This window comes from Nicotiana tabacum, chromosome 5 (genome assembly GCF_000715075.1).
Source record: "Nicotiana tabacum cultivar K326 chromosome 5, ASM71507v2, whole genome shotgun sequence".
Taxonomy (NCBI): Eukaryota; Viridiplantae; Streptophyta; class Magnoliopsida; order Solanales; family Solanaceae; genus Nicotiana; species Nicotiana tabacum.
In genome coordinates, this window is record NC_134084.1 from 21,939,281 (window position 1) to 21,954,233 (window position 14,953).

The 14,953-nt window shown below is 41.3% G+C and overlaps 1 protein-coding gene and 1 long non-coding RNA gene across 3 annotated transcripts; one reads left to right on the top strand and one right to left on the bottom strand.

Annotated features, from left to right (window-relative positions):
• Positions 1–1,323: 1,323 nt before the first annotated feature.
• LOC107804037 (uncharacterized) lies at positions 1,324–11,181 on the bottom strand. Of its 2 annotated transcripts, XM_075253417.1 has the most exons (3): positions 9,895–11,181; positions 8,797–8,874; positions 1,324–7,197 (listed from the first exon to the last, which is right to left on the bottom strand). In XM_075253417.1, the coding sequence occupies exon 3, from the start codon at positions 3,186–3,188 to the stop codon at positions 1,731–1,733; it is 1,458 nt and encodes a 485-aa protein (XP_075109518.1). In that variant the 5' UTR covers positions 3,189–7,197; positions 8,797–8,874; positions 9,895–11,181; the 3' UTR covers positions 1,324–1,730. The 2 variants fall into 2 exon arrangements, with proteins under 2 accessions (XP_075109518.1, XP_075109517.1); XM_075253416.1 differs by lacking the exon at positions 8,797–8,874 and having other exon boundaries at positions 9,895–11,180.
• A 794-nt stretch (positions 11,182–11,975) lies between these two features.
• On the top strand, positions 11,976–13,305 carry LOC142180590 (uncharacterized). The gene is made up of 2 exons (XR_012709197.1): positions 11,976–12,663; positions 12,816–13,305. It is a non-coding gene; the product is annotated as an uncharacterized LOC142180590 (long non-coding RNA).
• The last annotated feature ends 1,648 nt before the right edge of the window (positions 13,306–14,953 follow it).

Consider the following 14,953-nt stretch of genomic DNA (forward strand, 5'->3'; position numbering starts at 1 on the left):
GCTCTGGTGGGACCATCACAGGTGGATTCGACAGGTACCTCTTAATATTATCAAATGCTTCTTAACATTCGTCAGTCCACTTGACCGCAACATTCTTCTTCAGCAGCTTAAAGATGGGCTCACAGGTTGTCGTGAGCTGAGTAATGAACCTGCTGATGTAATTTAACCTTCCAAGCAAACTCATCACCTCTGTTTTGTTCTTTGGTGGTGGTAAATCTTGAATGGCTTTGATCTTCGATGGGTCTAACTCAATACCGCGTCGACTGACCACGAATCCTAGCAGTTTCCCAGACGGGACACCAAATGCACATTTCGCCGGATTGAGCTTGAGGTTGTACCTGCAGAGCCTTTGGAAAAACTTCCTCAGGTCCTTGACATGGTCAGACTGCTTCTTTGACTTTATGATCACATCATCTACATAAACCTCAATCTCCCTATGTATCATGTCATGAAATATGGTGGCCATCGCCCTCATGTAAGTTGCCCCAGCATTCTTCAAATCAAATGGCATTACCCGATAACAGTATGTTCCCCATGGCGTGATGAATGCTGTCTTTTCTGCATCTTCCTCATCCATCAAGATCTGGTGATATCCCGCGTATCAGTCCACAAAAGACCCAATCTCATCCTTGGCATAATTATCGATCAGAATGTGAATGTTCGGCAATGGAAAATCATCCTTTGGGCTTGCTTTGTTAAGATCACGGTAATCAACACAGACCCTAGTCTTACCATCCTTCTTTGGTACTGGCATAACATTGGCTAACCAAGTGGGATATCGAGTGACTCAAATGACCTTTGTAGTAAGTTGCTTTGTGATTTCTTATTTGATATTCACACTCATATCAGTCTTGAACTTTCGCAACTTTTGCTTGATAGGAGGGAATGCTGGATCAGTTGGCAATTTATGAACTACCAGATCAGTGCTTAGGCCTGACATATCATCATATGGCCATGCAAAGACATCTTTGTACTCAAACAATGTTTTGATTATTTCCTCCTTAACTTGCAGTTCTAAATGCACACTTATCTTGGTTTCCCTAACATCATCCTGGTCCCCTAAATTGATTGCTTCGGTTTCACTCAAATTAGGCTTTGGTTTTTCTTCAAATTGTTTTAGCTCTTTACTGATTTCCTCAAATGCTGCTTCTTCATCATATTCTATTTCACCATCATATTCTACTTCTTGGATTGTTATTTCAGAATTAGATTGGCTTTTAAGACTCGGCTGAAAACTCTTCATGCATGTCATGTCACTACAACCAGCATAAAAAGAGCTGTACAAAAAAAAGAATAAAGAACAAAATAAAACACTATTAAGAATAACGGAAAACGGAAAATTGCACTTCATTGAAAATAAAAGGATAGAAGGGTTTGAACATCAAAACAAGCAAAAACTAAAAATATGGATTACAACCCTGGAATAACCCAGATAACAGAAAGGAAAACAAAGCAAACTACCAAAACTCCTTCCAGGTGGGGAGAGAAGTAGCTTCCCAATTGCTAAGCTTCACGTTTGGGCCAACGAGCGCACATTTGCTTTACTAGAGCCTTCACCAACTTCTACCATATTGACCTCTTCGAATAGACTTTGGAACCTCTTGATCAGCTCTTCATCAACATCGACCACAGGTTTTGGGATTGAGGAGGTTGGAGATTTTTCGGCCCCTGGCTTGACAAAAGACTTAGAGATGTGTGGGACGGGTTTGGGGAGCGACCATACCTTCTTTTCAGATTTTAACCCTTTTCACGTCCTTCTCGGTGGGCATGAATCCCAAACCAAACGTACCAAGATTCCCACTAGGGCACACTGGATGCACAATACCTTGCAGAGATGACACAAAACCATTCTTTAATATTTCATTCGCAACCATGACGGACGCGGAGGATAGCTTAGGACCCGGAATGCATTTTCCTTCAGGAAATTTCTCAACAGACACTGTTCCGAAAGTCTGATAGACCCAATGTCCCTTATCATCTTTAGCTTCGATGAACGGAACAATTGTATCATTACAAGCTAACAAGTCCTCATCACCGTGCACAACTATTTCCTGCCTGTCCCATTCAAACTTTACCATTTGGTGCAGAGAAGATGGGACTGCCTTAGCAGCAAGTATCCAGGGCCTGCCTAATAACAGATTGTAGGAGACAGCCACATCTAACACTTGGAATTCCATGGTAAACTCAACAGGCCCTATCGACAATTCGAGCATTATATCTCCAACAAAATCTTTACCTCCCCCATCAAAGCCTCGAACACACACACTGTTCAAGTGGATTCTTTCGGTGCCAATCTTTAGTTTTTGTAGAGTAGATAGGGGACAAATATTCGCACTAGAGCCATTATCAACCAAAACCCTTGAGACAACAGAATCTCCACACTTCACTGTGAGATAAAGAGCTCGGTTGTGTTCTGTACCCTCCATAGGAAGTTCATCATCCGAGAAAGTGATCCTATTTGCTTCGAAGATCTTGCCAGCTATCTTTTCCAAGTGGTTCACTGTGATCTTATTAGGAACGTGTGCCTCATTTAAAATCTTCATCAAGACCTTGCGATGTTCATCTGAATGTATCAACAAAGACAAAAGCGAAATCTGAGCTAGTGTTTTCCTTAACTGCTCCACAATGGAATAATCCTGCACTTTCATCTTTTCCAAGAACTCCTTAGCCTCTTCCTCGGTGACCGATTTCTTTACTAGCATTGGGCTATCCTTGAATGGCTTGGCTTTCCTTAATTCTTCTAGGGTGAAACATCTCCCAGAACGAGTCAATCCTCCAGTTTCATTGACTTCTTCCTCTATTTCTTTTCCTTTGTATGTCACTATCACTTGCTTATAATTCCACGGAATAGCCTTGGCATCCACCACTGGAAGCTGGGTTACTGGTTTAATGATGATAGGGGTAGTAGGATCCCCCTTCACAACTATGACAGGCTTACTTGAAATCCCTGGTACTACCACTTTTGAACTTTCCGGACTTTCCCCGATATCTTTAGACAGCCCTTTCACGACCAACACTGGTGGTTTCAAATTGAGTAAGCTCGGCTTTTCTGTCATCCCTTCAACTGTCAAGGGCGTTTCTTTGGTAGAGTCTGGAGCTTTAACCAAATTTCTTTCAGTGGCCCGAATCATCATGACGGACTTAGAAGACTTTTTGGGCTCCCCATCCTTGTGAACTATTTCAATCATGTGCGTCTCTGCATGGGCTGGCAAAGGGTTTTGGTTGATGTTTGGTGCATCTAGGCTTTGGACTACAATTTGGTTTGTATTAACGAGCTCCTGGATTGCCCGTTACAAATGCCAACACTTCTCTATGTCATGCCCTGGATCATCAGAACAATAGGCGCATCTTAGGGAATAATCGAGGTTCTTTGGAGGGGGATTTGGTATCTTTGACTCAATTGGCCTCAAGACGTCCAACTGCCTTAACCTTTGAAACAGACTAGCATAAGACTCTCCAATACTCTGGCTTGGCATATAAGTTTGTTAACGGAAACTGCCTTAACCTTTGCTAAAAGTTTGTTTCCGTTGCTGCCTCTCTCTCCTATACTCTGGCCTTGATTGAAAATTTGAACCAGTGGGGTTTTAGCAACGGAATGTGGGGGTGGATAGGTATTTTGTGGAGCTGGGTAGATATTCTGCGGAGCTGGAGCACGCCATTGCGGGTAAGGAGGGGGTTGAGCATATAACTGTGCATGGTGAACAAGGTATTGGGATGGCCTGGCTGAGTATTGGGGATTTTGCGGGGAAAAGTAATGTTGAGGTGGATTATATGGAGCTTGGGCATAGGCTTGAGGTCAGGGTCGAGGATGGATGTACTGATGAGGTGAACCCCTCTGGCCATGCCATAATCCGGAGACAAACATAGCGACGTCTTCCTTCTTCTTCTTGCCTAGCAAACTTCCGATACCACTCTGGATTGCTGGGTGGTTGCTTTTATAGCAGAATAGCTCATGATCTTACTCGACTTGAGCCCCTCTTCCACCATTTCTCCCATATTCACCACATCATTGAAAGACTTACCAATGGCTAAAATCAAGTGGCTATAGTAAGTGGGCTCCAGGGCTTGAAGAAAGTATTTAACCATCTCGTCCTCTTCCATCAGAGGATTGACTCATGCAGCTTGCTCCCTCAATCAGAACCTATATTCTTTAAAGCTTTCACTGGGTTTCTTTTCCACCTTGGTCAGAGATAGGCGGTCTGGAACAATGTCTATATTTTACTGAAAGTGCCGGGCAAAGGCTTGAGCCATATCGTCCCAGGTGTACCACCTGCTGGCGTCCTGGCGGGTGTACCATTCTAAAGCTGCCCCACTCAGACTTTGGCTGAAGTATGCCATCAGTAATTCATCTTTCCCCCGGCGCCTCTCATTTTACTACAATAACCTCTCAAATGAGCTACAGGATCCCCATGTCCGTCATACAAGTCAAACTTGGGCATCTTGAACCCGGCAGGCAATTGGACATCGGGGAACAAACACAAATCCTTATAGGCCACACTCACTTGGTTTCCCAACCCTTGCATATTTCTCAATGATTGCTCTAGACTTTGTACCTTCCTAAACATCTCTTCTTGCTCTGCGTTCTTGGGTGGTTTGTCAGTTTCAACATGAGGCTCAAATTGGGGATTGTAAGAGTGAGGATCTGGGACTTTGAAGGTGGGCTCCGGTGCATAGTAGTGGGCATCTGTAGCGGGGAATGCGGGCTCACTAGAGGATCGGTGGAGGGTAGCTTGTGAAGGGGGTACAAAAATAGGAGCAGATGTCGGAGCAGGGTATGAGGTTGTTTTGGCTGGCGGAGCATGAATAGTTTGGGCTGAAGTGCCGGGGTAGTTGTGGTAAGGGGTAAAGCTAGGTGCGTATTGTGGGGAAAATCAATGGTATTGGGCATCTGGGATTGAGAGAGTGGTGGAATGGAAGCAGGGTTTTCTATGTAGTTGGTAGGGAACGAGGGTGTCCCTTAATCCAGGCTTGATACATTTCTGCCATCTGATGCTTCAACCTCCGGACTTCCTCTTGCAGTTTCGATTCTGACTCAACAATCTCCCATGGTGGGTCTACAACTCCAGTGTCTGTTTCCTTGCTAGCCATGACTGTTTGACGCTTTGATTGGGTGTTGTATGGATGACTTTCCAGGATGCCAACAAACTAACCACCTTCCTGAAACTTAATAGAGATAACAGAGGACAACAATACAAAACCACCATGTTAGCGTTAGAGCATTTATCAAATAATAATATCACATTACGTGCAATGTACCTAACAACAATTAACGGTTCTAAAATGGTTTTGAGGGTCGCAGGGTCATATGGCATCATCCTGATTTGCTCATTTCAATCCTTCCTTCTCTTTCTTTTCCAACACCTCTTATCACTCTTTTTTTTTCTTTCTCTTTTTATTTTGAACCAAAAATGATTTGATCGAACCTGATGTAGGTTGCCTACGTATCATGTCCCTCATGAATCAGACCAAGCGTAGTTCTGGAGAAGTGGTGGAAAATAAATTGAAAACAAAATCTTTTTGGGATTTTTCATTTAAAACTTTTCGATATTAAAATACAAAGGGAAATACAATAATGAAATACATGACAGACTCAACTACACTACGACAGACTCTGACACTACCTAAAGGACTCGGTACTTCTAGACAAGACACGAAAGTAAAAGAATACATAAGACAATCTCAAAACACCTAAATAGAATGACTCCTCAAGCTACTCCTGAATGCGACTGTCCTGACCGGGATGGTCCTGGGCTATCCGTCATGCTCAAACTCTGTAACATGCCTCATAAGGAAACACCGATGCTGGGAATAAAGGCACTGGCGTGTGCCCCCGCATCCTGAAGGCCGACCCTAAACAAATACTGGCTATGCTGCTCCACGTTTGCTGCCAATCCCGCTAACTGAGACTTTATCAACTCAAGCTTATCCCAGGGATCTTGGTCTGATGCCTCTTCAGAATCATCTGTCTGAACTGCCCGACCCCTGAGTTGGGCTGGCAATGGGATGCTGACCCCTGGTGGGATGGACTGTAACCAAAACAAGTACTCTTGAGTACACTCGGGCCTGCCAATGTCCTCTACTAATGTATTTTTCTTCATCCTCTTTGCATTGTTCCAGTATTGCACATACTTGATTTCATCAGCCTCCTTTTTGCTAAAATTTATGATGTGCCTCCGAAGGTTCAAAATTGGAGGCTCCTCTTGTCTTCTGCCCAATTGTCGTATTACCCTAACGGGAGTGTACGACCTGACATTCTTGAGTCCTATCAGCATCAGGAAAGGTTGCATGAGGCACCCTACCAAGATATCATCCAAAGGTAAGCCCACAAAACATTCCCATTTGTCCTCAAACCTAGGAACTCAATCCAAACCGTGACACCTACTGGGTACGTAAACTTAGGAGATTTCATCCTACATTCGATGCATACCACCCGATCCCTCAAGGCACAGTTTATGGGACAAAGTAAGGAAGTGGTGTGCAAATGCTCTATCATCCACTGCTGTAGCAAAAGGTTACTTCCCTCAAAATATCTGACACCTCCCCTAACCTCACTCAAGGCTCGGTACAACTCTGCTAAGATCATCGGCACAACGGTAACGGTTTTGCGTTGCTTCTCATGAAATAGTGCCATTACCACTGACTGTAGACAGGTGCTAATATGCCTCTCATCTAATGGAAAAACCAATAATCCCAATAAAGCAAGGCTGAAAGCTTCGAGGCGACGTCTTTGCCACTTTGCCTTGGTTGTGCAGAACTCATCCCAAAAGATGTCAAAACTTTCCTGTGGTCCAAATCTAGAAAACAAATAATCCAAGGATATCCAGGACTGCTCGAGACATTTTAAATGCTTATTATCTTTCAGGCCCAGGTCGCTGAGGAATCTTGTCCTAGAGTGGTCTCGGGGAAGTATCATGTCCTTGCCTATATAGCTTAAACGAGTGAGACCAGACATTTCTGCCAAGGTAGGAGTCATCTCACACTCCCCAAATCTGAAAATCAAATTTTGCGGATCCCAATAAGTCAGCATCGCCTCCACTAAGTCTGGGCGGGGTGTGATATCAAGAAGGGAAGTTAGGGTGCCCAATTTCTGCATTAACTCATGCTGCTCTAACGATGAAAACATTTTCCACCACTTGATCAACTTCCTAGGAATCTTTACCACCATCAACACTTTGGATCGAATCAGCGGGTCCATACCTGAATGAAGCAAACATGGTTAGCGACTCGGGACACTACGTGACCCCACCACATTTCTGAGTCAACAAATGCAGGACACAACTTGGCTATATTTGCAAAATGGTCTAAGTGGCTGAAAGTGGCTATTAGCGCAAACTTGACAAAGTTGACCCCTAATGCATGAGAAATACTCCATTTAAAGCTTACATGACTCTAATATCCCGACAATCATGGTCTTAAAAATTACTTTGCAGAAATGGACCCTTTTTGCAAAAATGGCCGATGTGGCCAAATGTGGCTAGGGAAGCAAACACAACATGGATGGACCTTAAAGTGATATGACACCGAGTTATAAACTCAAGATCCTAAGACATGGGTAATTGAGTCACTCTTGCGAAAATAACCCTATTTTGCAAGAATGGCCGATGTGGCCAAAAGTGGCTAGACATGCAAATTTGACAGGAATGAACCTTAGAATTAAGAGGACACTTTATTGTAGACTCAAGATCCTAAGACAAGAGATAACAAACTACTTTGAGAAAACACTTCTATTTTTGGCAAAAACGGCCAATGTGGCCAAATATGGCTATACATGCAAGATTTGGCTACGACTCCGGAAGCCAAGAACCTAGGACCTACTAGGAAGACCAAACCCTATGTGGGTTGCCTAGGTATCCCGCCCCAGAAGATGAGAATCAGGTTCGCGTAGTTCGGGAAGATTGGTCATGGGAGAAACCCTTTAAAACAAATGCAACTAATTTGGAAAAACCATATTTTTTGTCTTTTTGAGAAATGATGGAAAATGTAAACTCTTTTTGGATTTTCTTTTCTCTTTTTTTTTTTGAATTTTTGGAAAATGTAAAATCTTTTTGGATTTTCTTTTTCTCTTTTTGTTTTTTGAATTTTTGGAAAATAACGGGAAAGTGTAAAATCTTTTTGGATTATCTTTTTTTTTTTAATTTTTGGAAAATAATGGGAAAATGTGAAATCTTTTTGGATTTTTCATTTTTTTTTTTTAAAAAGTAGTGAAAGAAAAATATAACTGGGCCCTACTTGCTTCGTCTTTCACCCTTCTTTCCCAAGCATCGGTCCGCCAAATGATCTTTTTACCCTCAAAGATGCAACATGTATCACATAGGGATGATTGAATGTCTTTTTGGGCCACGGGCCCATTTTGACAAAATTTGGATAGGCTTCCTACAAAGGGACACGGTACCTAGGACTGAGCCCTGTTAGGTCTAAATGACATGATGCAAATAAAAATGACCTAAAGGTTGACCTAAGTTTGGGGTTCACTAACTAGGCAATTCGGGGGAGCGTATGGTCGATGGTGGCTGCTCAAGCTTTCCACCCACTCCATACGTCCGACGGCCCCCTCCTAAATTAAGGGTGACTCAACAAAGAGTTCGTGCACGCAATGCGTACTCCGAGACTTGTTGCAGAAAGAAGACCCATGGTTATGCACATGATGACAATTTATAAAACAGTAACACATTAAGAAAAGTGATAAAGAAATAACCAACAAAACAAGGAAATAAGACAAACAAAGCAAATAAACAAAGCAAATAAAGAAAACAAACACCTCAACTGAATATCCTAAAAGCCAATAAGATCAAATACCAGTTCGAACCCTTCTTTCCCCAGCAGAGTCACCAGAGAAGTCACACCCCTTTTTAACTAAACTTCTCACTGAACCATCTGAAATAAATAAAAAGATTTAGTAAAGCTCAAAAGGGTTTTTAATTAAAAAGTGACAAAGTTGTGTGTTCAAAAGGATTAACTCAGAGTCGCCACCTGACATTTGATTTCGGTGTGTTAGGTCACCGGTTATCCAAAAGTAATAATTTTCCTTTCAAAACACTTTGAACTCTAAAACTAAGTCTACACCAGAGATTTGGGTAAGGGGGTTCATTTGACTCGGGGAGAAGATGTTAGACACTCCTCAAGTCCCATGAAAGTCACGGTTTCGTACTCGATCTAGTTGGCTTTTAAAATGTTCGAATTGAGGCGAAATCACAAAAAAAAGGAGAATAAATACAAAAGAGACTCGAGGTCATCCCCACCTAAAATAAAGAAAAGAAAAATGAAAATAAAATAAAATACTACAAGTTTATACTTTTGGCCTCCATTTACGTTCACTTCGGGGCATACCCCGGATACAAATATATACAAAGTCAACGGGGCATTCCCCAGATAAAATTAACTAAGGGAACGATCTCTCGCCTCAAAACTACAAAATCCTAAGGCTTGCCTACCCAAGTGTTGCCGGCCTAAGCATGCTCCGACCGATAAATTAGTAAATAGATCTACGCAAGTGAAAAATTTAGAACACTGACAACTTGTGTTTTACCTCATTCCGTAACTTTAGATCCAATCTTATTTTAAAGCACATCCCCAAAGATTATCCTCTTAAACCCAACAACTAGCAGTCAGATTTGTCCAAATTCACAAATGTCCGCTAACAAAAATATTTGACATTGGCTATAGGAATCAAATAATCTCAAGTGATTAAACATGGATCAGCTTCTTGAACCCATGAGAAACCAAGCAATGAGAACAAACATGAACACATATTCAAATCATTAATATGATTCCTAAACCAAGCACATTTAAATCACTAATTATATAACACAGATTAAATGCAATCTAAACCAAAGCTCCATATCATATTTTTATATCACAAAATTAAAGAAGTAATAATAGAACGAAGAGATGGACCTTTCGATGACGGAACGGGAACCGCGACTAGCGATGCCGAACGGAACATCTATCGACCTCGACTCTCCACCGATGACTGAAGTTGACAACTATTGCTGCCGGAATTTCCACTTCGAACCCAAAATCGTCACCAATCGAAGACTGAATAATGACGAACCAAGCTCTAAAAAAGGCGACGTGAGTTCTTTAGCTACTTAAGAGCCGCTGCTGCTGCTTTTCGACGATTTGGCGGCCATTGGTGTTGTTTTCGGTGAACCCGGTGGTGGAGGAACAACATCCGATCTACTATGAAGGTGAAGGATAAGAAGCGGGGTGTGCTGGTGTGTGACGAAGGAGCAGAAGGTGGTCAGTGACAGCTGAAGGTGGCGTGGATGCTGGTCGGCTATGGTGTTTTAGAGATCAGAGGTTGGGCGACCATGAGAGTCACTTGTCTTCATGAAGAAGAAGTTAGGGCCATTGGAGAAGATGACTGGTGAAGCAACGATCTGGGTAACTCTGTTGATGGGCTGCTGGTCGCGGATGGGGGCGGGTTCAGGTGGTTGTGGTGGTTGCCAGCGAGGGGCGGCGACGGCAGTAGGTTAGGGTTCAGCTAGGGTTTTTGTCTCTTTGTTGTCTTAGTTATCTTATGAGGAAGAAGATGGGTTCTAGGGTTTTTGTGTTGTGTATCTTGTTGAAGATGGCAGCCATGAGTGAGGGGTCAGCGGCTGTTGCTGCTGCGTTTTCCGACGTGAGAGATCCGACGATGGAGGGTGGACTTGCGGCGCTGCTCCTACTTTAGTTCAAGACTAGGAATTGAAAACTTGGGTTAGGGTTTTTATAATTGGGTATTTTATATGAAGGTGGGAAGAGATGATGGCCATTGGATTAGAAGGAAATAGATGGCTAGGATTAAATCTTGCACATAAATGGGCTAATGGGTTGGAAAGAATGGCTAAGAATAATTGGGTTTAAGTTAAAGGAAATGGACTCACACCTTTGGGCCTACAAATTTTCTTGTTGGACAAAGACAAACTCAAAAATCCTACCAAAATATTAATTAAACTTAGTTAAGTAAATAAATAAATATTTAAAATGAAACTGCTTTTTTGTATTTTAAATGTTATAACAATAAAATAAAAAGTAAAGAAAATAGGCTAAAGTCATGATAAATTAAGATACCATGAATAAAAATATACTAATTGATCTTAAACTAAAGATAAAAATATAGAAAAGCGATAAACACGATAAATAAAACTATTTATGTTTTTTTTACATCTTAGGACTAAAAGTAAAAAGATTAAAATTATATTAAATAAAGTCAAGTAAATATTTTAAAAATATTAAAATACTAAAATTAACTTTAAAATTTGCATGGGTCAAAAATTACGTGCTTACAAGTATTATATTGCGTAGTTCAAATGACAATTTGAAATATAGTATTTATTTTATGCACGGGTTTTTTAGGTGAATATATGAGATTAATTGCGAAATGTTTCTTTTATATTGAGTTTACCGTGTTGAACATGAGTTAAGATAACCAAGTCAAAATGGTTTGCTTGCTTATTAAGGTATAATTAACTTATTGAGTGCTGATCGACATGCCAACTTTTGCAAGCACGCACATACTTCCTAATTTTACGACTTATTGATAAATAAGATAAAACAAATCAAATTCGAATTTTTGGCAGATATATATTATGTCTGTCACACCCCTATTTTAACAAACCTCACTAACCCTCTTAAATAAATAAAAAAAGATTTAGTAAAGCTCGAAAGGGTTTTCCAATTAGAACGTGACAAAATTGTCTTCAAAAGGAAATAACTCAGAGTCGCCACCTGACATCTGATTTTGGTGTGTCAGGTCACCATTTTTTTTAAAAATAATTTTCCTTTTAAAATGTTTCAGACTCTAAAACAAAGTCCGCACCAGAGATTAGGGTAAAGGGGTTCATTTGACTCGGGGAGAAGGTGTTAGGCACTCCCTAAGTCCCGTGAGGGTCACGGTTGCGTACTCGATCTAGTTGGCTTTCAAAACATTCGAATTGAGGTAAAACACACAGAAATAAAATAAACACATAAGAGGCTCGAGGTCGTCCTCACCTAAATGAAAGAAAATGAGAAGGAAAGGAAAACAAAAATCCTAAACTAACCTATACTACGACTTCTCCGCCATGCACGCCAAGGCCTCCAAAATATTTACATAGTTCTTCGGGGCATATTCTGGGTAATAATATATACAAACTTCACGGGGCATTCCCCGGATAAATTTAACTACGGGAACGACCTCTCGCCCCAAAATTAACAAAAATCCTAAAGTTTGCCTACCCAGGTGATGACGGACTAAACATGCTCCTAGCGGTCAAAGCAATAAAACGAAACTAAATGAAACATTTATGCTCTAATATCTTTCGATTTAATGAATTGACCCTCAATATCACAAACAAATAAAATCTAACACATGCTAACACCATCAAGGATCATCAAATCAGTAGAATTGAAAGGAAATGCACCACTTTAACATGTAATGGAATGTAGTAACAAAGAGGAACATGTGACAGAATATATCAACACAGAGGGAAGTTAGAGTGAACCTCAAGCAATTACAGTAACACGTCAGGAACCAGAATCGCAACTCGACGGACGAATCTCACCAAACAAGAACCCGAACTGGACCGAGAAGCTGAAAAACCGGTCAGAATCTCGAATCGTCACCAAAGACTCAACCAAACACGGATTCAGACCCACATTTAAATCAAAATCTATCCTTGAACAAAATTCTGGAATTGAAAAGTTAATAAGCAAAAATTTTTCTCTCTTTTTTTTTTAAAATTTTCTGTTTTTCCTTCTTCTTCTTTGTTAACTGTTTTTGCCGTTTTTACGCCATTGATTCCGGCGACTCAAGAGCTAATGTTGTGACTGAAATTTGTTGTCAACGTTGGCAGCGGGAGAGGTGAAGATCGAGTGGGTGGTCTTTTATGGGGAAGAAGCAGCAATGGCTATGCTGCTCGTCGGCTTCTGTCCAGCGGCGACGAGGGGGGGTGTGCTGGTTGATTCCGGCGAGCTGGGTGGCTGGTTTTTCAGATAGTTTCGAGCTTCATGTGGCGATGTTAATGGAGGTTTTCTGGTGGTGGTCAAGCGTGGCTCGTTTGTTGGTGTTTGTGGTGCCACGACGATGGATAGGGAGCTGGAGATATGGTCGTGGGCTGGGGGTTGCTCAGCGGCGATGAGGCTGGTTGTTTTTTGGAGATGGCAGCAGCTGTGTGGCTGGTCGGCGGCGTGACAGATCCGACGATGGGGGTGGACTGGCGGCTGCTGGTGGTTTTTATGGTGTCTAGGGTTTTTGTTGTAGTCTCAGGTTGAAGAAGATCAAGCCATGGCTGTCTTGTATGTTTGTGTATTTCTAGGTTTTTATCTCTATTGTTTTTTGTTGCTCCTATGGTCTTGGAGAAGAAGATGAAGCTCGGTTTTCTTGTAGTCTCGGTAAGGAAGAAGAAAGGTTCATCTAGGTTAGGTCTTGTTGGGTTAGTGAAGGGTGGGCTTCGAATTTGGGCCTTTAACATTAGGCTAAAACAGATGTCCAAATCTTAGTTAAATCCCTCTTAATATAAGATAAATATATTACATAATGCAAAAATTGATCTAATTAATTAAACTAAATTATATATATAATATGAAATTATTTTTTTTTGTATTTTTCAAATGTTATATTAAAATATAATAGGTTCGAAGTAATATATCCTTCTAAAAATATCTAACACTTGAATTAAATAGAAAAATATGGAACTATTTTTGTAATTTTCAATTTTTGTTCTTAAAATAGAGTAAAAGAGTTAAAACTAGTTAAAATAACTATATTAGGCCTAAACTAAGTAATTAACTGCTAAAATATGCAAAATCTTGGGGAGGGTCAAAAATCTCATGTCTATAGTTGCCCCTCTTTGAGCGGAAATACGAAGTATTTTCAGACAAAGAATGACTAGACAGGTTTTTTGACCCGACCCTTATTTAGAGAGACCAAAAACTAAAAGAAAAGAGAGCGTGACCGAGTCCTGGTGTCTGAGCTGCCTACATATCCTTGGCTATAAAGGAATCAGGCCACATGTAGTTTAGAAGTGAATGAGGTGATGGAGTATACTGAGGTGGAGAGTCGGTCGAGGTGCCGTCTAGGTTCCAGTCCGCGGTTCCTTCATTGAATCTCTATTTAATCTTCAACATGAGACTGAAAAGTGGACTCTGTTCTTTAGGCGGGCTCCTGATACTTCATAAATTTGTGAATTGAAAGTAACTCTGAAATGAATTCCCTCGTTCTCTAGGTGGGCGCCTGATTGCCAACAACTTGAATTGTATCCCCTCGTTATCCAGGGGGGTGCCTGATTTCCAAAACTTGAATTGTATTCCCTCGTTATCCATGTGGGCGATTGAGTGCCAACAACTTGAATCGTATTCCCTCGTTATCTAGGAGGGTGCCTGATTTCCAAAACTTGAATTGTATTCCATCGTTATCCAGGTGGGCGCCTGATTGCCAAAAATTTGAACTGTATTCCCTCGTTATCCAGGTGGGTACCTGATTTCCAAAACTTAAATTGTATTCCCTTGTTATCTAGGTGGGCTCCTGATTGCCAATAACTTGAAACTGTATTCCCTCGTTATCCAGGTGGGTGCCTAATTGCTAAAACTTGAAACTGTATTCCCTCGTTATCCAGGTGGGCGCCTGATTGCTAAAACTTGAAACTGTATTCCCTCGTTATCCAGGTGGGCGCCTGATTGCTAAAACTTGAAACTGTATTCCCTCGTTATCCAGGTGGGCGCCTGATTGCTAAAACTTGAAACTGTATTCCCTCGTTATCCAGGTGGGCGCCTGATTGATAAAACTTGAAACTGTATTCCCTCGTTATCCAGGTGGGCGCCTGATTACTAAACTAGAAATTGTATTCTCTCGTTATCCAGGTGGGCGCCTTATTGCTAAAACTTGAAACTGTATTCCCTCGTTATCTAGGTGGGCACCTGATTGCTAAAATTAGATTCCCTCGTTATCCAGGTGGACGCCTGATTACCAAAACTTGATATGTATTCCCTTGTA

Bases quoted from the DNA above. Each gene is read 5' to 3' on its own strand.
- LOC107804037 (XM_075253417.1), bottom strand. From the start codon at position 3,188: ATGATTGAAATAGTTCACAAGGATGGGGAGCCCAAAAAGTCTTCTAAG.